The sequence below is a fragment of the Prunus persica genome, chromosome G3 (assembly GCF_000346465.2).
Source record: "Prunus persica cultivar Lovell chromosome G3, Prunus_persica_NCBIv2, whole genome shotgun sequence".
Lineage (NCBI taxonomy): Eukaryota > Viridiplantae > Streptophyta > Magnoliopsida > Rosales > Rosaceae > Prunus > Prunus persica.
Genome location: NC_034011.1, coordinates 20128563 through 20151005, shown reverse-complemented (window position 1 = coordinate 20151005; position 22443 = coordinate 20128563). Strand labels below are relative to the sequence as shown.

The window sequence follows — 22443 nt, the reverse complement described above, 5'->3', positions numbered from 1 at the left end:
GTGGACATTCTAATTTTGCTACGATATTTTTCAAAGGAAGTGTTGGTTTTCTTGGAAATTTTCTCATTTTTATGAAACGTGCAAGATGGGGAATCAGAAATGATGATTAGGGCAGGGCTAATAGTCTCGTGTAAGCAAGAGAAATTAGGTAAGGAAGACAAGTACAATATTAATTTCCTAGAAATTAGGTAGCAAAGAAAACTCTAATCTATATATCTATTTATATATAAAAAGTAAAAGATAAATAATGGTGAAATAAAATAGAGAAAATGTGAAAGATTATTACAATGAGAGAATGCGTAGTCACGTGATATTTTTTATAAAAAAAATCAATTAACAGTTGATCATAATAATTGATTTAATAAGTAAATCAACGTAAATTAACATATTTAGTCATTTATGTAACATTATTCTTTTACTCCCCTCCTTTGTAGTTGAATGACATTGATACTAGTTTTTTTGTTTGTTCTTTCTAGCTCTCAAGTGATGCATATAGTTAGTACTTGGTACTAGTACGATTAGTTCGATTATGAAACGAAGGTTAGTTCTTTATTAAATTACAGACATTGATATGATTGTCGCCCACATAACATACCAACATATACCAATACATTTTCAACAATATCGATATCGTATAGAATTTCTTCTAGTAAGGTAGTACGTATATATAGAGGGTTAATTACCTCTTATAGTTTTGTGACCTATAAACCCAGGCCAATGAATCATCAGTGAACCGAAATGAATACAAATCTGGAAGTGCTTTTAAGTACTGGTGGAGATCTCCCAGGAGACTAAGGTGAGAACACACAATTAGACCAAGTTTTATAGCTAATTAGGATAAGAGAGAAGCAGTTGTCCAGTCCTTTTCTTTTTTCTCTAGGAGTTCTATAAGTAAACAAACAAATATACAATAACTACAATTCAATACATGTATAAGCTTCCTCAGTGTACAGATTATAATATCAATAATTGGGAGAATATTACAGTTGTTAAGAGAATTAGTCCAATACAACATAAAAAATGAAAAATCAAAGAGGAGAGAAGAAAAAAAAAACCCATGCTTAACCGCACACATCATTTTGAAATAAACATATATTATTTTTTAATACAAGCCATAATATAAATTATAAGAGATCTAATTTGCAAGTTAAAGCCCTTTTCCACTGGACTAAACCCGTTGACTACCACATTCACAACTTAATTCAATTAAACCAAATATGATCAAACCCACGATAAGGTATGCATGCATATATATATATATGTATGTATGTATGTATGTATATGTAGCTTAATAATATAGAAATGGTGGACTTTAGCTAGATTATTGATCTTAAAGTTTTGATTGATTGCAGGATTAAGCTTCCTGATGCGCCGGTCAATTCACATGCGGAGGGGCATAGGAGAGGAAGCAGAGAGCCTCTGACCTTCACCGCATGCACATGTAACGTGTTGTCCCTTGACGCCCACATTTCTCCTTCACTTTAATCCCACACACACAACACACAAGACCACGTCCAAACTCTCTCTCTCTCTCTCTCAAATACAAATATTCATTCATGGGTTGGTAGCGATTCTTTCATTTTCACTCCTCCATCTTTATATGATCTTTGGTGACACTTCTTTATTCTCACACTGACCCTATATATACATTTCACCTAATTCATTGCAATGTAGAGAGAGAGAGAGACCAGAAACGTTTTATATTCTCCTCGTTCCAGTTTCTGTGTCTCTGAGGCTGAGGAGTTTAACGTTTGTGCCTGCTCAGGTACTTTTCATGAGTTTTAATTCTTTGCATAATTATTAGTTTCTGTCATTTGGGTTCCTTGAATTCATTGAAACCCTGTGTGATCCCATGTTTTTGGTTCTTTTTTAGTTATAAATCTATTTGTTTTCCATGGTTTTTGTAACGTTCATTCTTTGTTTGTAACTCCTTTTTCTTCTATTATGATTATAATCGAGATAATAGAAGAAAATAGAAGTTATGTTGTAAAAGTAGAGTCTGGAGTCCCCAAAATGCCCCTCCCCTAATGTCTATATATTTGGACTTCCCTTAGATAGAAATTGAATCGATCGGATATGAATGAGAAATACAGATCAATAATACTTGAGAGAGAAAAACTCTCTGCCTCTCAATTCTCTCCTCTGCAAATTCTCTTTAGTTTACAACACGTTATCAGCACGAATTCGCTCTCAATTATACAAGCTGAATTCTCTGATGAAACCTAGATATCCAGCCTCAGCTCCCCTGCTTCTTCCTCTGTTTCTTTCACAGAGAGCTCCTCCAACAAAAACCCAATTCTTGATTTTCCTTGCAAAGCCACCAAAGATCAGAGAGCTGCTCCTAGAGTTGCTGATCTGAAGCTTCCGAAGAAGCCAAAGTATGGCTGCTGCCCAACATGGTTCTGAGCAATCAGCTATGTCGCAGGGCAGTGGAGGCGCAGAAGCTGCTGTACCATGGTTCTGAACTCCCACCAGGCCACATGAAGCTGCCGGAGAACGTGGAGTGGCTGAAGACGATCCGGCGGAAGATCCACGAGCATCCGGAGCTGGCGTTCGAGGAGCTGGACCGGTTGAACATGGATGGTGAATATCAAGAAGTTTACATAAGGAATGAAAAAAAAAAAAAAAAAAGGAGAGGGTGAAACTTGTTTTGAACGATAAGGAAGATGTTGATAAATTCACTCGGACTCTCCGAGTTATTCAGCTTGAGGATGCAGAGCAACGCCAAGTGACGGATCAAGCTGTCAAAATCTGGTTGGATGAGCTGGAAGAGATAAGTCCTCTGCTTTTCTTTATTCTATTTTATCTTCACAAGTTATGTTGAGGTGCAAAACTTTAATCATGTCTCTCGACCTTACTTACCTAGGGACAATTAAAAGTAAACTTGCAATTAAGAAAAAGTGGGATACATAACAAATTAAACAGCTGAGTGGAAAGCTATTTTGGTTTAATATATTAAAATGATAAGAAAGCAATTGACTGGGGACAGTGACAAATGCGTTTGAATTGGAAACTTGGACCATGTGACAGTGACAAATGCGATTGAATTGGAAACTTGGACCATGTGACAGTATTTATTTAAAGGGTGGTGCGGGTTTATCGTCCACGCCTTTATTTTTATTTATCTGCCATTCTGTTACTAACCATTAACAAAAATGGACCCTTGGTAATACTAAACATATTATCAGTGGGAGACCGTTACTAATACTAACGCTTTACTTTATGAAATTTAATTTACCGCACATTTAATTTTATTTAATGTATGGTGCGGGTTTAACGTCCATACCAGTAATTTAATTACCAGCAATTTATTATATGGATTAAATGTGCTGTTATTTAAATGTATGGTGCGGGTTTAACGTCCATACCAGTAATTTAATTAAATGGATTAAATGTGCTGTATGATGAGTTTTTACAGTATGCAGATCAGGACCAGAAGTTCCTTGATCCTCATCATACAATTACATCAGGACTTGAAGATCCTTGATGATGATATTAAAATGAGAGCTGGCAGTCTCTCCGGTACAATATTTGTAAACATGTGATCGGGCTTAAGGGTCCTTGATTCCTGACATGTAAATAAGGATAATGATGTAACAGTACCGTATTGGTTCATAGTGCCGTACACATTGATGATAACTGTACTGGCAGATGAATAGATACGTATTCATGATTTGATGAATAGTACTATTCACATGAATAGTGACGTATGCATAAATATGAACCATTTTGGGTAAACCGTCACTATATACAAAAGGGAACCTGCAGTTCCTTAAACTTATGGATGAACAATTAAAAGAGATGCCAGAAGTTCCTCAAAATATGGACAATTATGTAAGGGCTTGAAGTCCCGAAATATGTACAGAAAATTGTAAAAAATGTCCATACCATGAGAATATGTGGCTTTGGCCTGAAGTTCAAAATTTAACAGTGTTGAGAACCTGAAGTTCCAACAATTAAATGGACAACCCTTGAGGTATTATTGCAAATTGTGGTATGCCACATATTTCTTTGGCATAAGAAGATGATGAATTTAATAAAGTTCGATTTTGTTATAATCGACACCTCAAGGAAGAAATATATTTTGTGAATTCCGGTTGTTAAGAATACACCGCGAAATGGATAATATTAATATAAACCTCAAATAATGAATTGAGGCTCCCCACATATTTTGTTATATCTGGGCCGGAAGCCCATGGATCCAAATATATGAGAGATCCTAAACTTGAAGTTGTGGGTATATAGTAGTTAATGCTCTTCACTACTATATTGCGATATTATCATGGCTTTTACTCAATTCACATTTCATGTCCATTTGAAAAGGGCAAATAAATTCTGAGTTTGTGCCCAGGCCAAAAGTTCCGGGCTACCATGCAATTTGGGAGAGACAATGTGGTTATTTGAACCTATAAGGCACAAGGTTCCAAACCGTCATTTTGAAAAGACGTAAAAACCACAGGTGCAAGTTTAAGAATGTGCGCAATTATTATTACAGAAACATACAACAGATAGATTTTTTCCACCTGCAATGAACGTGCAGGCCCTGTAAAATCTATAAAATTACATTATGTTCTGGAAGCCTCTGAAGGAAGAGGACGGCGCCTCTTAAGCTTAGCCATGAGCTTCTCGTGGTCTCCCAAAATTCTTTCATTGGAGACCTGCAGCATGTCTAGCCTTCTCAGTGTATCAACTGAGTACGAACTCACCAGTTTCAACAAGGAATTATTCTCTCCTTTAAGTTTCTCAACCTCCTGTTGAGACTCATGAAGCATTCTTTGGAGAGACGAATTTTCAGTTGTCAGCTTCTCAACCTCGTTTGCTCTAACACGCAAACGATCAGCCATGTTAGAAACAGAAACAGCACTCTGAATGCTAAAAGCCATTGAGTCATCCATAGCCTCTTCCTCAGACCTCCCTGTTAACAGCATTTCATCCATTGGAGTAATGAAATTCCTAGCTACTATGACAGCAGTAGCATCATTCATCATCACAGAATCATTAACTGTGAGATGACGATTTTGGGATACAAAGGATGGACGCCAAACTTTGGTGTCACTGTTTGCTGTTGGAGCATCATTTAAATTGAAATAATTTGGGCAGGAAGAAGAGGAAGCCATTTTTGAGAAGGTTTTGAAGAAAGTCTTAGGAAAACTAAAGTTTCAGAAAATGAAGAAATTTGAGTTGAAACGCAGTTGCTCCAATCAAGTTTTACAAAGGCCATATCTATAGGAGGAAATATGGCTACTGTTTTTCAGGACCCCAATATCTTCTCGAATCCCCATATTATCTTTTTCTTTCCTAGAGTCCAAAACTTCACGTGGCCTCTAATAATGCATGTCGGCACTTTCGGCGTTTTCAAGCATTATTTTCAAAGCCGATCTTGCTTTACGGATTTCACGGAGCTACTTTTTCAAAAGCATCCCGAGAATCTCGCACTTTTTCAATAGCATCCCGAGAATCTCGCAATTTTCCTATGGTTAATTTGAAATTCACCGGTTCTACCTATTCATTGTATTTGTGTATAAATGTGTTACTAACGAAATTTTCTTTGCAGAAGACATCCAGTTTACTCCATACCTAGTGATGCGATATCTACTTGTTTTTCTTATCAGTAAGCACTTAATATGCCTGAGAAGCAAGACTATCTCTGATCATCCATTCAGGAAGCAAGACTATCCCTGATCATGTTTCTGCAAGATCAGGGAATTGTAAAGGCGGCTTTATGCTCTAATCTCCTGAGGTCCTTCTAGACTAGGAGATATGAGAGCTTATTGTCTGCTCCCACCAGCTTCCTTCCCTGATTGCTTACCTTCTCTTGCAATCAATATCACATTATTTTTGCATTTTTTCTCTTTTTATAACTCTCTGTTCATAAGAGATTTTATTTCTTTAGAATGAACATCTGAAGAATGAATCCATGAAGTAATCCTAACTATGAGGGTTATTTGTTTTGACAGAGGCAAAAGAGTTGTGATTTTTGCTCTTGCAGGATATAACTAGATCATCAAGCGCTACATTATATTTACTGGGCTGATATGAGCTTGAATGATACTTGAGAAAAGTTTCTCCCACCTAAGGATGTAAGCAATACTTGTGTTATTTTATGCTTATATACCTATTTGATATTTTATCTTGAAAGGTAACCAAATGGGGAGATAAGTCCGTTCCAAAAGAATGACTTGTATGTATCCATGAATTATTAATGCAAATTTTACAGATTGCAAGTTGGATACATTGATAATACACTGCACAGATTAAAAGTCCCATAAGAACATAACATGGGTATAGCAGTGATCAATATGATGCACGCCTGTTGCGTAGCAAATGATGTGGATTGAAGTCCCAAATGGACAATCCTTTGACATGTCAATATTGATATTATGCACGCCTAATGCGTAGCAAATTATATGGGTTAAAGTCCCATAATATGGGTTAAAGTCCCAGAAATTAATTGACATGTATGTATTAATCTGTGGCATGCCTGCAGCATGACAGATATATGGGTTCTCAATGTTCCAACTCCCTAAGTAGAGATTATCCACGCCCTACTATTAAATAACGCTCCAATGGAGGTTATAATCCACATTCTCACATAATAAAAGCCCCATGAAGTGGCTTGGGTACCCAAAGGCAAATAAATGCTTATAATTCATGCATGCGCATGCACATGAGAATGGTGGGATCATGAATTGATGAATGACAATTTTTGGTTTTGGAGTAGCTACTCAAATCATCAATGGGCTGTGTTGATTGGAACCACGTTCAATTATTAAATGTCGACAATATCATTGGCCAAAATGGAATGAGGCAATTCCATTATAGATGAGAATGAACGTGAAAGAACAAACCCACAGTACGAACCCTAAAAGATGTTAATATTAAAAGTTATACTTGGGTGTTCGGAATAAAAAGGGAATATACCTACTTTGTATGACACAATGTTTTTGACATAAACAAGGGATGTTGGGTTTTCTCCATATTTATAGATTCAATTGTGCCCCTTTATTGCACATTTACGGAGACCAACATGTTATCTTTAAGGGTTATTAAATGCACAGAGCATATCACCTGAAGTGATTCCCTAAAGATGTATAAATAGCTGGGTTAAAGCTATATAATGTGTCATAGAGTTTAATCCCTTTAAACAAAATCCTTGAAAGGATTGAAATTGCATGAAGCAAGTCTGTGGACATGTGCCTGACGCACGAAATCTGTACTCAATATTAATGTACATAAATTGCCTCAGTGAGTACATTGATTATAATGTGTTTGCAACACATTAAAGCTTCTGCAGAAGTCACGAAATATTTGTCTCGACTTAAAGATCGAGCATTATGCCAACGAGATTCTTGCTTATACTAAGAAAGTATTGAAGCATTTTTATGAGGATTATCCGTTGGACACTTTAAAGATTTTCCAGGAGTATAATGGACCGTACATCGTATTTTCAGATAGAGCTCAACTCCATCACCATCATTTTGGGATGATGTGAGGCATATTTGATGCAATCTCAGCATAACACCATATACGGGCATATTTTTTTAGTGAACTTACAAATAGCCCAAGTGTTATTAGATATGCAGACTCTGGAAATTTCTATGGTCGCATACTGGAAAAGCTAGTCATAAATTTTTCAGGGGTAGATATTCACAAAAAAGAGCGTGGTTTTAATAAAAACCTCCATACACTGTACTCTTTTTCCTTCATCCAGGTTTTTATCCCATTGGGTTTTTCCTGGTAAGGTTTTAACGAGGCAGTGTCGCTCAAGGGTTTAGGGTATACTATGAAAATCTCTATGGTCGCTTACTGGAAACATCTAGTCATGAAGTTTTCAGGGGGAGATATTCATACACTGTACTCTTTTTCCTTCATCCAGGTTTTTATCCCACTGGGTTTTTCCTGGTAAGGTTTTAACGAGGCAGTGTCGCTCAAAATTGACTCACAGAAGCAGTGTCAACTACGATATTCAGAAAGGTGATCAACAACATGACTTAAAGATATTTTACCAAGCATCAGGGGGAGCGTGTTATCAATAAAGATCTTCCAACACCGTACTCTTTTTCCTTCGTCCGGGTTTTTATCCCACTGGGTTTTTCCTGGCAAGGTTTTAACGAGGCAGTGTCGCACGCGCGCCAATATACTTAGAATTTTATGTTACACATAGTTATGTACTCTTTTTCCCTTCGACCAGTTTTTGTCCCACTGGGTTTTTTTTTTACTGGCAAGGTTTTTAACAAGACATATTCTGTATCATTTGTGGTCTCCAAGGGGGAGTGTTGTAAAAGTAGAGTCTGGAGTCCCCAAAATGCCCCTCCCCTAATGTCTATATATTTGGACTTCCCTTAGATAGAAATTGAATCGATCGGATATGAATGAGAAATACAGATCAATAATACTTGAGAGAGAAAAACTCTCTGCCTCTCAATTCTCTCCTCTGCAAATTCTCTTTAGTTTACAACAAGTTATTGATTCTTTTCAAGCCTCCTTTGTGTTTTCCTATTGGGTTTTGGACTTTCTAGCTTTGACCTTTCGTTGTGAGTCCTTTTGTTGGGTTAGAATTGGAAATCTCCTATATCATGCTGAATTGTCCTACTTGCAAATAGTTGAATTTGGTCTAGTTCGTATAGAATTGGGAAACCTATATTTTGAACTGTAATCTCTCTCTCTCTCTCTCTCTCTCTCTCTCTGTTTGTGTGGATTTTATACAATTTGATGACATATGGTTAACCAGCATAGTCTTGCAGTTCATGTAACTACAGTTAGCTTATATCATAGAGAAAAAGAGCTCAGCCAAAGTCAAGGCCAAAAACATCTTCATAATTTGCAGGTGGGTGATTTCTAAATTCAATTTACCATTCTCTATCTTCTTTTCCCTCCATATTGGGCATGATTGTGAGGAAGATTGATTGAAGTCGGCAGAGTTAAAATAGCCATTGGATTGGACAAAGAGCATAGGGGACATCATCTTTGGACTGATCACAATGGACAAATTTTTGTCCTTCAACTCCTGATATATAAGCACTTACCAATTTCGATTTTCATTGAATTCTGTGGTTTGATTTTGATTTTCATTGAGTTCTGTGGTTTGCAGCCATGGATATTGCAGTTGCAAAACGAAGGAGCAGTTTTTCTGGCAAATTTTTTGCAGCTGCTGTCCTCATTACCCTCTGCTTTGTCATGTTCAAGCACTCGTCGCTTAATTCTAGCAGCCCCAACATGGTCTGTTTCTGATGTATAATCTTTACTTTTGTTGTTTTTTTTTAACACATTATTTCTTTACATTAAACTTGGTTTTTTTCTCTTGTACGTGCAGTTTTCTTACCGTGAAGTCGGCGTGACGCATGTCTTGGTTACAGGAGGTGCTGGCTACATAGGTTCTCATGCTGCACTTAGGCTTTTGAAGGATTCATATCGTGTAACCATTGTGGTATCTCTCATTCACGCAATTTCAAAGCTTTTTCTATTATCTCTCATTCACGCAATTTCAAAGCTTTTTCTATTTTCATCAATTTTCCTTTTTTACATGCATTATTGAAATTGAATGTAACTGTTTAATGTGTTTCATTGAATAAAACCCTTTTGCCTCTTTGTACAGGACAATCTCTCCCGAGGAAATATCGGCGCCGTTAGGGTTCTTCAGAAGTTATTTCCAGAACCCGGGAGACTTCAGTTTATTTACGCAGACCTGGGAGATGCCAAAGCTGTATCCTAATTATGATAATTAAAAGTAGTATCACTAAGTCTTATTTTCTTCTCTGATCTATTTCAATAAACAATGTGCGTTGCACATTCCTTGATTCTTGTCTTAGGTCAACAAAATCTTTTCAGAGAATGCATTTGATGCTGTCATGCATTTTGCAGCTGTTGCCTATGTTGGTGAAAGCACACTTGAGCCTCTTAGGTACATTCAATCTTTAATTTCCAGTTAATCAACATGTTTACTCTTCTCACTCTACCTTTTAATCACATATAATCTGCGTTCTGCAGATATTATCACAACATCACATCAAACACCCTGTTGGTTTTGGAGGCAATGGCAGCACACAATGTGAAGACATTGATCTATTCTAGTACTTGTGCCACATATGGAGAACCTGAGAAGATGCCGATCACCGAAGAAACTACGCAGGTGAGAACTCATAACAGAGTTTTTGTCTGTTTTATCCAACCTCAAAATCACAATTAATTCATTATCTTAATAATATGTCATCTGCAAAGTGTAAATATTGTGTTAATACATCAAGCAATATACAACACAAAATAGTTTTCTATACACCAAACACTTAAACCCTTAGAATTTATAAATGTTCAAACACAGAATAGTTCTCTGTCAAGGTCCAAACACTTAGAATTTATAAATGTACCAACTCAGGTCCCAATCAATCCATATGGAAAAGCCAAGAAGATGGCAGAAGATATCATACTGGATTTCTCCAAAAACTCAGACATGGGGGTCATGATCTTACGGTAGGTGCTGACACAGTCAAAAACCATTTACTTTGTTTTCAAATTTTTAGTTTAACACAACATGAAGCATAAACAATTTCCCAGGTTGTATATTTTGGATCTCTGGATATAACTGAAGCTAATATACATACGGTTATGTATTCAGATACTTTAATGTGATAGGATCAGACCCTGAGGGAAAACTAGGAGAGGCTCCTCGACCTGAGCTACGTGAGCAGGGCCGAATATCTGGTGCTTGTTTTGATGCAGCTCGAGGGATTATTCCTGGACTGAAGGTACTTTTTTTCCCTCTGCTCCCCCTTCTCTTTTTCAGCTAGACTTGTTTAGACCAAAATCAATGTGAGAAATTGAATTCCTTTATTTATGTTATTGATTCTAGGTCAGAGGAGCAGACTATGAGACAGCTGATGGCACTTGTGTGAGGGACTACATTGATGTCACTGACCTGGTTGATGCTCATGTAAAAGCTCTTGCCCATGCACAGCCTGGAAAGGTTGGGATCTACAATGTTGGCACTGGAAAAGGTTAGCAAATCCCTCAAATTTTGTTTTTCTCTTTTCCTTATCCTTCCTTTCCTGGCCTCGCTTCTCCTGATCTTTTGGATCATTTTTATCGCAGGTAGTTCAGTGAAGGAGTTTGTCGAGGCGTGTAAGAAGGCGACAGGGGTGGACATAAAGGTTGAATACCTCAGCCGAAGGCCAGGGGATTATGCTAAAGTTTATAGTGACCCTTCCAAGGTAAGGCAGGAGTTAAATTGGACAGCCCGCTATACACTTCAAGAGAGCTTACAGATTGCATGGAGATGGCAAAAATCCCATCTGAACGGCTATGGTCTTTCCAATGCTATGGGTTGAGAAGCTGCCAGAGATACTGTTGTGGAAGTCTGATGTTGCTCCGTTGAGTTGAACATGCATTTCTTTTTACTTGGAACAGGTAGTAAAATTCCAACGGGCATTTAGGAAAATCTCTGGGTGTTCACTGAGAGAAAGTCCTGCCCTTTTGGTTCATAGTCTGCGTGCGGTTTTATTCCTGTACTGTATTCAAGCCCAGAAAAAAAGAAAAAAGAAAAAGAGAGGGTCAGTTAGCTGATTTAAACAGAGGAAACATTGATACTTCACTGTATAAAATACTCAGTTTTGAATGTTGAATGCTAATATTTCCTTGAAACGATCTAATTTCTTTCCTAATATTTTCCTTGGCAATATATAGTTCTCTCTTCGAAAGTAACATAAGTCATTCGTATGCAATTGGAGAAGAATTAGTAAATGAATGCTTGTACATTTACTAATCTATAAAATGCTAAAATGCAAATCGTTTAACTAGAGCAAAAAAGCGGTACCATTTATGGTGCCAGTAGATAGGTACTAAAGGGCTCGTCAATCATAAGGTGTCAAGAAGTAACTTGTGTTTCTCATCTCGGTGGTTAGACTCTTCAATACACTGCAAAGCTCTGCTGTTCTAGGCTGCACTGGATCATCAAAGAGAAAAGCGTGTACTTGATTTCTGACTTCAATCCAACTGCAGCCTGGTTGCTTCTCCATGCTACTTTCTTTCATTAACACCCTGACTTTTTCAACCTTATCCCATCTGCCTGCCTCAGCATGCATGTTTGACAAGAGCACATAATTTGAAGCTTTATCAGGTTCAACTTCTAAAAGCTTCTTGGAAGCATATTTGCCAAATTTAAGATTCCGGTGTATCCTGGAAGCTCCAATCAATGCACCCCATATTCTGGCAGTTGCCTTGATCTTCATATTACTCACCATTTCAAAGGCTTCCTCTAGCCTCCCTGCACGACCAAGCAAGTCAACCATGCAAGCATAGTGTTCGGCCAGAGGTTCAATAAGGTAAACTTCTGTCATGCTCGTAAAAATTTCTAAACCCCACTCAACCAGCCCACTGTGACTGCATGCAGATAACACCCCAACAAAGGTGACCTGATCTGGATTCACCCCTTCTATTAGCATCTGTTTGAAGAGCTCTACTGCCTCCCCACCATTTCCATTTAGAGCATACCCAGATATCAAAGAGTTCCAAGAAACAATATCACCATGATTGATATCTTCAAACACAAGCTCAGCATTTGTGACCCTTCCACATTTAGCATACATGGTAATCAGGGCATTGCAGACAAACAAGTCATTTACATAACCACCCTTCACAACCAAATGGTGAAGTTGCTTTCCAACTTGTAAAGCTGCAAGATTGGCACATGCACTTAGACCACATGCAAAAGTTGATTCATCAGGCCTCTTTCCTTCCTGTCCCATCATCACAATACTCTTTAGTGCATCCAGATATAGCCCGTTTTGCACAAAACCAGTAATCAGAGAATTCCAAGAAACTATGCTCCTCTCGCCCATTTCCTCAAAGATCTTAAGTGCTTTATCCATCTGCCCTACTTGAGCATAACCAGTAATCATAGTATTCCAAGAAACGATGTCCTTGTTAATCATTTTTCTGAAAATAGATTGAGCTTCAACCATTTTTCCACACTGAGCATAGCCCGCAATCATTGTGTTCCAACAAACAACGTCATAGATGGCAATCTGGTTGAAGATTTGACTTGCTTCATCCATCCTTCCATTTTGTACATATCCAGACATCATTGCAGTTTGTGCTGCAATGTTCCTGTATGGCATCCGGTTAAGCAATTGCCTTGCTTCATCAAGCTTGCCAACACGGACATACCCATTGATCATTGTAGTCCATGACACAGAGTCCATCTCAGGCATATCCCTGAATATTTTGATAGCCTTGTCAATTTGGTGGTCTCGAACATACGCTGCAAGCATTGCATTCCAAGACACCACATTTCTACTTGGCATCTGCTTAAAGAGATCCTCTGCCCTTGCAATCTTCCCAATTTGTGCAAACCCACATAACATTGTGACCCATGAAACAACATTCGGGTCGGGAATCTGCTTAAAGAACAGCCAAGCAGAATCCAAATCACCAACCTCAACAAATCCATCCAACATCAAATTCCATGAAACCACATTCCTCTCAGGCATCTCATCAAAAAACTTCACTCCCAGACGCATTTTCCCATTCTTGGTATACCCTGCTAGAATTGAATTCCATGAAACTAAATTTTTGGCGGGCATTTCATCAAAAAATCTCTTAGCATCATCAAACTTCCCCTTCTTGGCATACCCTGCGATCATAGCATTCCAACAAACTGCATCTCGCTTATCAGGAAGCAAATTGAATAGCTCTTTGGCTTTCTCAAGCTCACCGTTACGAGTATAGCAAGTTATCATTAAAGTCCATGAGTAAAGGTCTCTTTCTGGCATGTCAACAAAAAGCCTATAAGCTTCCTCAACCCTGTCATTGTGCAGGTACCCCGCAATCATAGAGTTCCAAGAAACCAAGTTTCTATGAGGCATTTGATCAAACAGATGGCGTGCATTGCTAACTCTACCATTCTTAGCACAAGCAGAGATCATAGAATTGTATGTTACAGTGTTCCTCTGAGCCATTTGTGAGAAAATTTTAATTGCTTCATCGATCCGCCCTGACTTCCCCAACCGGGTAATCTTCAGATTTTGATTAAAGACTTGGCTCCCCCTTTCACCTATTGATCTGAGCTTCATTGGTCTTTGCTACTGATGACTGCGAAGTGGTCAAGACATTTCCTTTGCTAGTGTATCAGTTCAATCCGAATGAAACCTTTTTTCCAACATATCCATGACCACGGCTAGAATTTTCAATTTTTCATTTTCCATTGCATGAATATGAAAAAAGGTGGCGGATTTTGAGATTTATCACAGCCATTTATCAAAATGAAGCTCACTTTTCAACCCAAACAGATACAATCTCACTCGACCACAATGGTAGGAAGGGCTTCTGCATAGAAGGGACCCCAAAACACCTCCACAGTAGACAATTGACCACAATGGTTTGGTTGGAGGAGTTCTCGAGAGAAAAAGAGTGGTTTTTTATAGTTTAGGCAGCTGATTCTTTGTTGTCTTGCATTTTTTAAACTTTTCGGGTTATCTTTTTGTAATGTTAACGAGTAGTAGAATGCCAATTCGAAACGTTTCCCTTTGGCTGATGATGCAAGGTGTTCACAAAACGTTTCCTTTTCAGGAAAAACCACGAACAGATCAATTGTAATCTTGAGAGCTACATTTTTTTCATAAAGAAGATGATGGAGAGTCTTCCTCAACAGCCAACAACATCCCTATCATATCGTCTGAGGAACATAATAAACAATGATCAAAACTTTATATTTAAGGAGGCAAAGTGGTAAACCCATCAATGCCCCTATGTAATGTGGGTATATGGTGATAGCAGTATAAATAACAAGAGAGAAGTCCTTGTGCAACTATTCTTCGGACCGCCAAACACAGCTATCCGCCACATCGAGGGTGATAAGCACCCAACTGAAAATTGACCTCAACTCTACTCTTTTCTACTCTCTGAAAATTGCAGGCTCATTTCAACCTTCTTCTGTATCGATGCCAATCCAAAATGCTTGGGAAGGCAGATAACTAATGCTAATCGCATTTCAGTTTAGTTAGATCATAGCTCATCGTGGCCCTCAGGTTCCGAATCAACCTTTTCCTTTGCTGAATCATCTGAGTCCCTAGCTTTCTTGTCATCTTGTGAGGAATTGTCAGAACTTGTGCTGGAATCTTGAGCTTTTTCTCCGCTGCTGTCTGTTTCATTGCTTGTGGGTTTCTCAATTTTAGGCTTTGGCTTGGGGATTCTGTTAATGTTGGCAACCTAGACAGAAGCACAATCGTATAGACAAAAGGTTACAATCATTGAGAAGTAGCTTGTGAATTACTTTTCCATTTATTTTCTGATTCAAGAAAGAATTGCAACAATACCTTGTCTTCCAGATCAAATGTCTTCTGATAAACTTCACTAGATGTGAATGCTGGTTTGCTATATCCAGGAGTCCTTCAAGAAAGAACAAAAATAGGTCAACCAAATGGGAAGCACTGGCACACTTTAAGTTATTTAAGGAAGGAGAACAGGCTGGAAATCAGTCAGTAACCAAAATCAATTACTAGCAAATCAACGACAGGGTGAAATTAAGGCAATACTACTACAGCGAACAGGGTGAAATTATGCACTTTTACTGCTAACTTCAGGTTTTTTTAACGGGAAGATCTCAAAAGTAACACAAAGCAATCATTTTAAACCAATTATGCGCACTTAGATTAAAGCATCCTTTGTCTTAGCAGCAGATATCCAGCATAAATGTGCATCAGAAGATTCAGAACAAAGACAGACTTTGGTAGTTGAGAAAAAGAAGAACAGTACAAAATACATTCGGAAAGCAAGTCATAAAACATAAAAAAATCAAAGCCAGATACCTTTTATTTTAACCCCCATCATCGTGGATCATTTTCCCTTTACTACACTACAACCATACATGTGAACATCATTCTTATCTACATGTAAGATTATATGTGCATGCATAGTTGACATCAACAATACCTCAATAGAATTAAAAGAAATAAACACAGCAATGACGATAGCTTACTTTTTCTGCTCAGCCTCCTTCTCGTCCAACCAAGTCTTCAACTTGTCAGCATCACTTAAAACCTGGAAAACACACACATGAATATCCCGCACCTTAAGCATCAGAGATCATCAAAGAGCACCAAATAAAGTTTATTACAACTATTACTATTTATAAAATCAGGAAGAGTTTGTGTTAAATTAGTTCTGATTGAAGCACCTCATTTATTCGATCTTTCGGAATCCAGGGTTTGTTCAACTCCCAGCCACGTACAATCTGCAAGGATGAGGAGGGAAAAGACCAATTTATGTCTCATAGATAGTGTAATGGTGTGAACTATATTGTACCAACAGCTTTATGAATCTTGAATGGGTGATGGACCTAATGGCAATTGCATCTTTCACACATAAAATTTAGGTCGTTTTTCAAGACAATGCTGACAGGGAAAGAAAAACTTATATGCACGCCAAAAGGGGTGTACATTTCTTCATCAGCCCTTGCAAACAAAAGAAATTTAAAATATATATATACATTTTGTCTGCTGTATTAGTTGTTCTATTTATTTGTTTAGTAATGAAATTACCAAATGGAATTTCTACCATGTGATATACTATCTAATTCATATGATTCTTCTTTTCCCACAAGGTACATATACAGGTATAGGTAATAGGTATACATAAAATGGAATTTCTACCATGTGATATACTATCTAATTCATATGATTCTTCTTTTCCCACAAGGTACATATACAGGTATAGGTAATAGGTATACATAATAAGTGTCTGAATTTACCTGTTGCAGCTCAACAAGGTACTTACGAGCGTATTCCACTGCTTCTGGCCGTGCAGTAAGCTCTTTGAATCTGCATCCAAGAATTCATCAGATCAGATACATTGTATTGACTTGGCAAAAGCTTTAACCTTTAAAAATTCATACACCTAGAATTATATATTACCCAGTTCAGTTAAAAACTAAACAAACCAAATAGGAATATACCTGAAGAATATTGGATCACCAGTAGTTTTTAGCAAATCTAGGCGTTCCTGAAACTCAGAAGCGGTAGCATCTTCACCATCCATGTAGAGCCATTCTTGTACCTAAGAAAAATATAGCACATTTAATTAAAAACTTAAGTCAGATATATTTGATCGAGACAAATTTTGGTTTGCAAGAAAGAAATATGTACCTCGTCGAGCTTTCCAATAAAGGATTGGCGTTCCTCGCTAGTTGAAATCTTTTCAAATTCCTCGGATGTTTCAAGCTGGTAAAAGAAAGTTTTCATTAAAAGATTGAAACAAGAACATATTGTTATAACCTAAAACTATTTTACTATTTATATAGGAACAAACTAGCAATAACAAAATACTTTTGCCTATCAAACCAAAAAACACAAGAAGGAAATAAAAATTAGATGCTTGTCGCAGATATATCAACAAATAGTTGAAGGCAATCATTTCCATGAGAAAAAAAATACTTTAACAACATAGATGAAAAAATTAATAAAAAACACAATTGCAAGGGCATAGTGTCCAATTAAGAACATTGGTGAAGTCCTCTTACATATCCAATCAAGCTATAACTTAGTAACATATATTGATAGAAATGAGAGAAATTCTGGTAGGTTAAACTACAAAGGGAAAACCAGAAACATTTGGAAACATCGTACGTATTCATAAGAAATGGAAATATGCAACATACTGTTCATTCAAGATTGGTTTTCTTAAGCTGAGAAGAAGGAAAAAAAAGCTGATTGAACCTTCCCACCTTTTCTTTAGTAGCGTATATGTATCCTTCCAAGTTATTCTTCAACTCTGCAGTTCTCCTCCGCTCTGTATCCTTCTTGTCTAATTCTTCTAACTTACGTTTTGCTTCAGCAAGAGATTCTTTTGAAGGAGACATTGCAGGTCCAACTGTTTTCTCAACAATCTACAATAGATAAAACTATTTTAGTGAAAAGACAAAGTTCTAATGAGCTGTTAGAAGAACAAAAGTATCTTAAGGCAATTAGCTCATTTATACCTTCAGTGGAATCCTAAAGGTCCGCTTTTTCAGCTTTCTTTCAATACCAAGATCCGCGGTACCTTGTCCTTCTATAGTAGAGTTGTTAGTGTTACTATTTCCACCATCTTCAGTATTGTCATTGCTTTCTTCTGAAGAGTTCTTCGCACCAGTTTCAGCCGATATGTTGGGGGCAACATTAGTGGAATTCTCCACAGTTAGATTCTTCTTAGGAACTTCTACCCATTCTGTTACTTCAATAACAGCATCTGCACGATCCAGTGACAAAACACCACTTCTACTCAAAGAGAAATGCAGACTTGCTTTAATGGGGGAAGACAAATTCCGTGATGCATACCTAAATAAGATAGAGAAGACAAATATAAAATGATGTCAGTGTTCGTCTCATGCTCTGCATGGACATACAGCTGCACGTCTTCAAGACATTGCAGCATAAATCATCCAGAAAGGATCTGGAAATGCAAATCCTTACTTTTCACTTGTATCTGTCAAACTGGACACAGAGTACTGAGCAAATAAAGGAGAGGTGACACCAGGGGGTAAAGTATCTTCACTTTCATACGCTAGAGAAACTTCAAAATCTTTGCTCTGGGTAAAGGATCTGAACATCTATTTTTATAACAAACCAAAAATAAGGTGTGAAATTAGCAGAAATACTAATAAAATGAAACCCTTTACTAACTTTTGCTATTTCCTGCCATGGTACTTACCTTGCTGGGGAGTTTCTTCATCCGTTGTACGAGTAACTGCCTAGTGCTATCTTCTTTCAGAAGATCAGGGCCATCTAACTCAAGCACAAACCCATAGGAAGAACCATCAATCATCCCTAACTTACGGTTCAGTTTGATTCCATCACTTAAATTAGCAGCATGCAATGCTGCACCAAGAACTATAGCTTCATCAGCATCCAGATGTCTATCCAACTCTTTCCTTCCAAGATATTCCTGAAGCTTAGCCTGTCATGAAGAAAATAGAGAATTTTTTTTCTTGATCACTCTTTTAACAACTCAATATGACGATTTGATGCAATACAACAACATTAATATCAAAGTGATGTACGACAGCACCATTGAGCAAATAATTTGTGATTACTGATTAGTCTAGGACACTACCTAGAGACAATAATCAACAATTAACATTCGATACTGGTTTTGTCATTACTGGTTAGTCTAGGTTTTACTTGGGGATGGAACAATGGACTGAAGCTAAAACCAAGTTCATCCGAGACTACTCTCTGTCTCCTACTCATTCTGTCATGGAATACAGCATACTATACAAGAATATTTTCTGCCTCACATAGATGCAAAAGGAATAATATAGGTCAAACCTGCAACTTTGGCACTCTGGTAGCTCCTCCTATCAGTTCCACTGCATATATCTCATCTAACTTTAAACCAGAATGCTTAAGAACTTCTTTAAGAGGTAAAAGTGACTTCTCCCACAGATCTTCACATAGCTCTTCAAACTTTTCACGAGTTATCGTGCTCCTGAAAAGGAAATAAATCTCATGTAAGTATGTAACTAATGTTCAGTACATTACCTTGGACAACTACCTAACACAAAATTATAAAAATTATAAAAAGCACTTTAAATTCCATCAACCTGAAGTCTCGATCATCATAAAGGGATTCAACAGATATAGGAGCCATTGTGTTTGCACTTAGAATTTCCTTGGTACGTTTGACCTGTTTCTTCAACTTAGCCATTGCTTTTGGAGACTTTCTGACATCAACCCCATTCCCCACTTGTTTATTGAACTCATCAGCAAAATACTCCACCAACCGTAATTCCAAATTCTGACCCCCAAGTTCTGGGTTCCATCTGACATCCTTGACCTGGAAAAATGTGACAAGTTATGTAGGAAGCTTACAGTGACGCGAAATCTAAGACACTGGTGAGTGGCACTAAAAACAATATGGAGAACGAGGAGACAACTGATTAAACATTTATCTAAAGTTTAATCCAACCATATGTACAAATTATACCAGAAAATAAAACTTTAACAAAATTAGCTGAGATAATTGCAAATCAAAATGAGAACTGAAGTAATGCCTTGCCTTCCTTTGGTAACAGGAACATGGAAGGAGGAACTTCACATTGGTGGATTATTTTTACTGTCAAGGTTTCTTGTTTTTCCTTTATTGATGGACAGAGGAACTTTAACAAAATAATTCGAATTGGATTGAAATTTACCTGAAATTGGTTGACTGATAGAGTCTTCCCAAACTCCTTGGCATTATAAGCCGAGAAATAAACGAGTGCAGCATAGGTACTGCTGGTGCCCATATCATAGAAAACTACATGCCTCGACTCATTTGAGAAATCCTTATCAATCCCATACTGCAATGCCGCACCAGAATGCTCATTTATCAAAGAAAGAACATTAATCCCTGCCAACTGTGCCGCCCGGAGTAACCCCTTTCGCTCTGCTTGCCCAAAGTACGGAGGAACTGAAATTACAGCATCCTTTACAGGTACTTTTGAATGAAACTCCGCTAAGTTTGCAGCATAACCCAAAATCATGGCCACTAGTTCCTCGACCGAATAAGTACTCACTCTATCATCAATTTTGAAAGCGGCAGTGGCCCTAGAATCTTCTGTAATGTCGAATGGTAAGTACAATGAATCTAAAAGACTCTTGCTGTAATTGAAGGGTTTTCCAATCAAGTCCCTTGTTTGAGAATAGACTTTCTCCGGGTATCGAGCAACCAATCCAGCAGCTTCCTCGCCCAGTAGGCGGTCACCAGAATGAAATGCAACCAAGTTTGGAGATTTTCTCTTGGACATCTCGTTGATAGCAACTGTGATAGGACTCTGCCCGCGTTTAAGGTTCACAACCGCAACTTTCACCCATTCGGAGCCTAGATCTATGCTCATCACCGCGGATTGAGAAGGAGAAAATACAAGGCAAAGCACGGATAGGAATAACCCTAGCTTGAATAAGATCGACGCCATCCTAGATTGCATTAGTAACCCTAGGACTTCAAACTTCGTCTGAACAACACAACAATAAAAATTGATAAATAATTCGAAAGAAAACTCCTTCTTTCTAAACTTGCGACTGAGAAAATAAATACAAAACAATTACTTCCATTTTCAGTTTTGATGATGTTTGGGCAAAAAAACAATGAAACACAGGGGCCTACTAAGCTCAACTATTGCGCACGTTCAGATTTCAATTCAAAATCAATTTCGATGAAAAAGGAAACATACAAAATAAGGTTCAGCCCTACTTCGCTCTACACTATGTTTTGATTTTCTCAGAAACCAAACAGAGCAATTGAAATTTGAACATTTCACGTCGTGATGAACACAGGAGAAAATGGGGAAAAAAAATACTCGAGCTAAGTAAACGAGAAAAATAAATGTGAAGAGATAACCAGATAAAGAGAGAGAGTGACCAGTAATGTGCAGATCGCATTCTCCAGAAGACTGCAGAAACGGTTCTTGTTTGGTTGACGAGAATCGTAGAAAGAAAGTGAAGGGAAGAACTTTCTCAGTGATGCTGGAAGTTTGCAAGGACTTTATATATGGAAAGATACAGAAGGAAAGCCTATGTGGAAAATGAGGAGAATGAGTGGCTAATGATAAAACAACACGTGGCGTAATGTACAGGTGGCGGCCAGTAAGACGATCGGTGGTGTTGTGCCAACGGTTCTCATTGATCTTTGCTACATAACACGGTGTTGGCAATGGCTAAAGGAAAATATTTTTTTATTCGAAATTCACATCAATATTCACCAATTGACCACCTCCTCAATGTGTTGACCATATGATAAAACTCAAAATAACAAATCATACTAAAATATGCAATTTCTTTACCAGATTAAATTTTCTTAAAGCGTATAGCCGCACGGCTATACTATTTATATATTAAAAAAGACGAGCCCAACGCATAGGTGTCACGTGTCAAAACAGTAAAGCTGGCCGGCTATACTACTTTTAAAAAAAATTGGGAAAAAGTGTCTCGCCGCACGGCTATACTATTTCTTAAAGAAAATTCAAAAAGAATCTAGTATATCCGGCTATACTCTTTATAGATACGCAGCTCCTGCGCCAGTACAGCCGGGCGGCTATACTATTTTTAAAAAACAATTAAGGAAAAACTGAGATTTTTTTAAATATATATTATTTTTATTCAATAATATTAATATATGAGAATTATGTGTATAATACGTGAATTTTGTGTCTTATTGAAATTTTTCTAAAAACTACATGTATTAAACATGAGAAATACTTGTGTACATGTATAATACATTATTAAACGGGCTCTTGGATTATGGAGAAATTTAATTAAGACACCCAAATGATTTCACGTTTAGAAATTTAAAAGTACTAAAGAATTCATAAACGTACAGTGTAGCTCTGATGTTCTATCTGCAAATGCTATTAGTCTGAGTAGAAATTTACATATCCTATCTCCGAAGTCCTAGCTGCTAATGCTATTAGTTTGAGTAAAAACTAGGCAAAAACTAGTT

At 37.4% G+C, this 22443-nt stretch overlaps 3 protein-coding genes across 4 annotated transcripts; 1 reads left to right on the top strand and 2 right to left on the bottom strand.

Annotated features, from left to right (window-relative positions):
• On the top strand, window positions 1696-11642 carry LOC18783632 (UDP-arabinose 4-epimerase 1). 2 transcript variants are annotated; one of them, XM_020559100.1, is made up of 11 exons: window positions 1696-1765; window positions 8745-8827; window positions 9092-9219; window positions 9314-9427; window positions 9596-9703; window positions 9810-9901; window positions 9988-10129; window positions 10373-10467; window positions 10613-10742; window positions 10847-10991; window positions 11086-11642. In XM_020559100.1, the coding sequence occupies exons 3-11, from the start codon at window positions 9094-9096 to the stop codon at window positions 11319-11321; spliced, it is 1188 nt and encodes a 395-aa protein (XP_020414689.1). In that variant the 5' UTR covers window positions 1696-1765; window positions 8745-8827; window positions 9092-9093; the 3' UTR covers window positions 11322-11642. The 2 variants fall into 2 exon arrangements, with proteins under 2 accessions (XP_020414689.1, XP_007217884.1); XM_007217822.2 differs by lacking the exon at window positions 1696-1765 and adding an exon at window positions 8245-8652.
• Window positions 11409-14471, bottom strand: LOC18783698 (pentatricopeptide repeat-containing protein At4g02750). Its single transcript, XM_020559099.1, has 2 exons — window positions 11807-14471; window positions 11409-11501 (listed from the first exon to the last, which is right to left on the bottom strand). The coding sequence occupies exon 1, from the start codon at window positions 14061-14063 to the stop codon at window positions 11844-11846; it is 2220 nt and encodes a 739-aa protein (XP_020414688.1). The 5' UTR covers window positions 14064-14471; the 3' UTR covers window positions 11409-11501; window positions 11807-11843.
• Window positions 14577-21489, bottom strand: LOC18782579 (heat shock 70 kDa protein 17). The gene is made up of 15 exons (XM_007216995.2): window positions 21367-21489; window positions 20159-20959; window positions 19568-19800; window positions 19293-19452; window positions 18676-18921; window positions 18438-18574; window positions 17966-18302; window positions 17711-17872; window positions 17133-17207; window positions 16943-17043; window positions 16739-16808; window positions 16166-16222; window positions 15968-16029; window positions 15306-15378; window positions 14577-15198 (listed from the first exon to the last, which is right to left on the bottom strand). The coding sequence occupies exons 2-15, from the start codon at window positions 20930-20932 to the stop codon at window positions 14995-14997; spliced, it is 2691 nt and encodes an 896-aa protein (XP_007217057.1). The 5' UTR covers window positions 20933-20959; window positions 21367-21489; the 3' UTR covers window positions 14577-14994.

Excerpts from the sequence above, each read along its gene's own strand:
- LOC18782579 (XM_007216995.2), bottom strand. The coding sequence starts at position 20,932 with ATGCAATCTAGGATGGCGTCGATCTTATTCAAGCTAGGGTTATTCCTA. Across the intron at positions 17,208-17,710 it reads TATACGCTACTAAAGAAAAG|CTTGAAACATCCGAGGAATT; the intron begins GTGGGAAGGTTC and ends TTCTTTTACCAG. Across the intron at positions 16,223-16,738 it reads ACCTTGTTGAGCTGCAACAG|ATTGTACGTGGCTGGGAGTT; the intron begins GTAAATTCAGAC and ends TCATCCTTGCAG.
- LOC18783632 (XM_020559100.1), top strand. The coding sequence starts at position 9,094 with ATGGATATTGCAGTTGCAAAACGAAGGAGCAGTTTTTCTGGCAAATTT. Across the intron at positions 9,428-9,595 it reads CATATCGTGTAACCATTGTG|GACAATCTCTCCCGAGGAAA; the intron begins GTATCTCTCATT and ends CTCTTTGTACAG. Across the intron at positions 10,130-10,372 it reads TCACCGAAGAAACTACGCAG|GTCCCAATCAATCCATATGG; the intron begins GTGAGAACTCAT and ends GTACCAACTCAG.
- LOC18783698 (XM_020559099.1), bottom strand. The coding sequence starts at position 14,063 with ATGAAGCTCAGATCAATAGGTGAAAGGGGGAGCCAAGTCTTTAATCAA.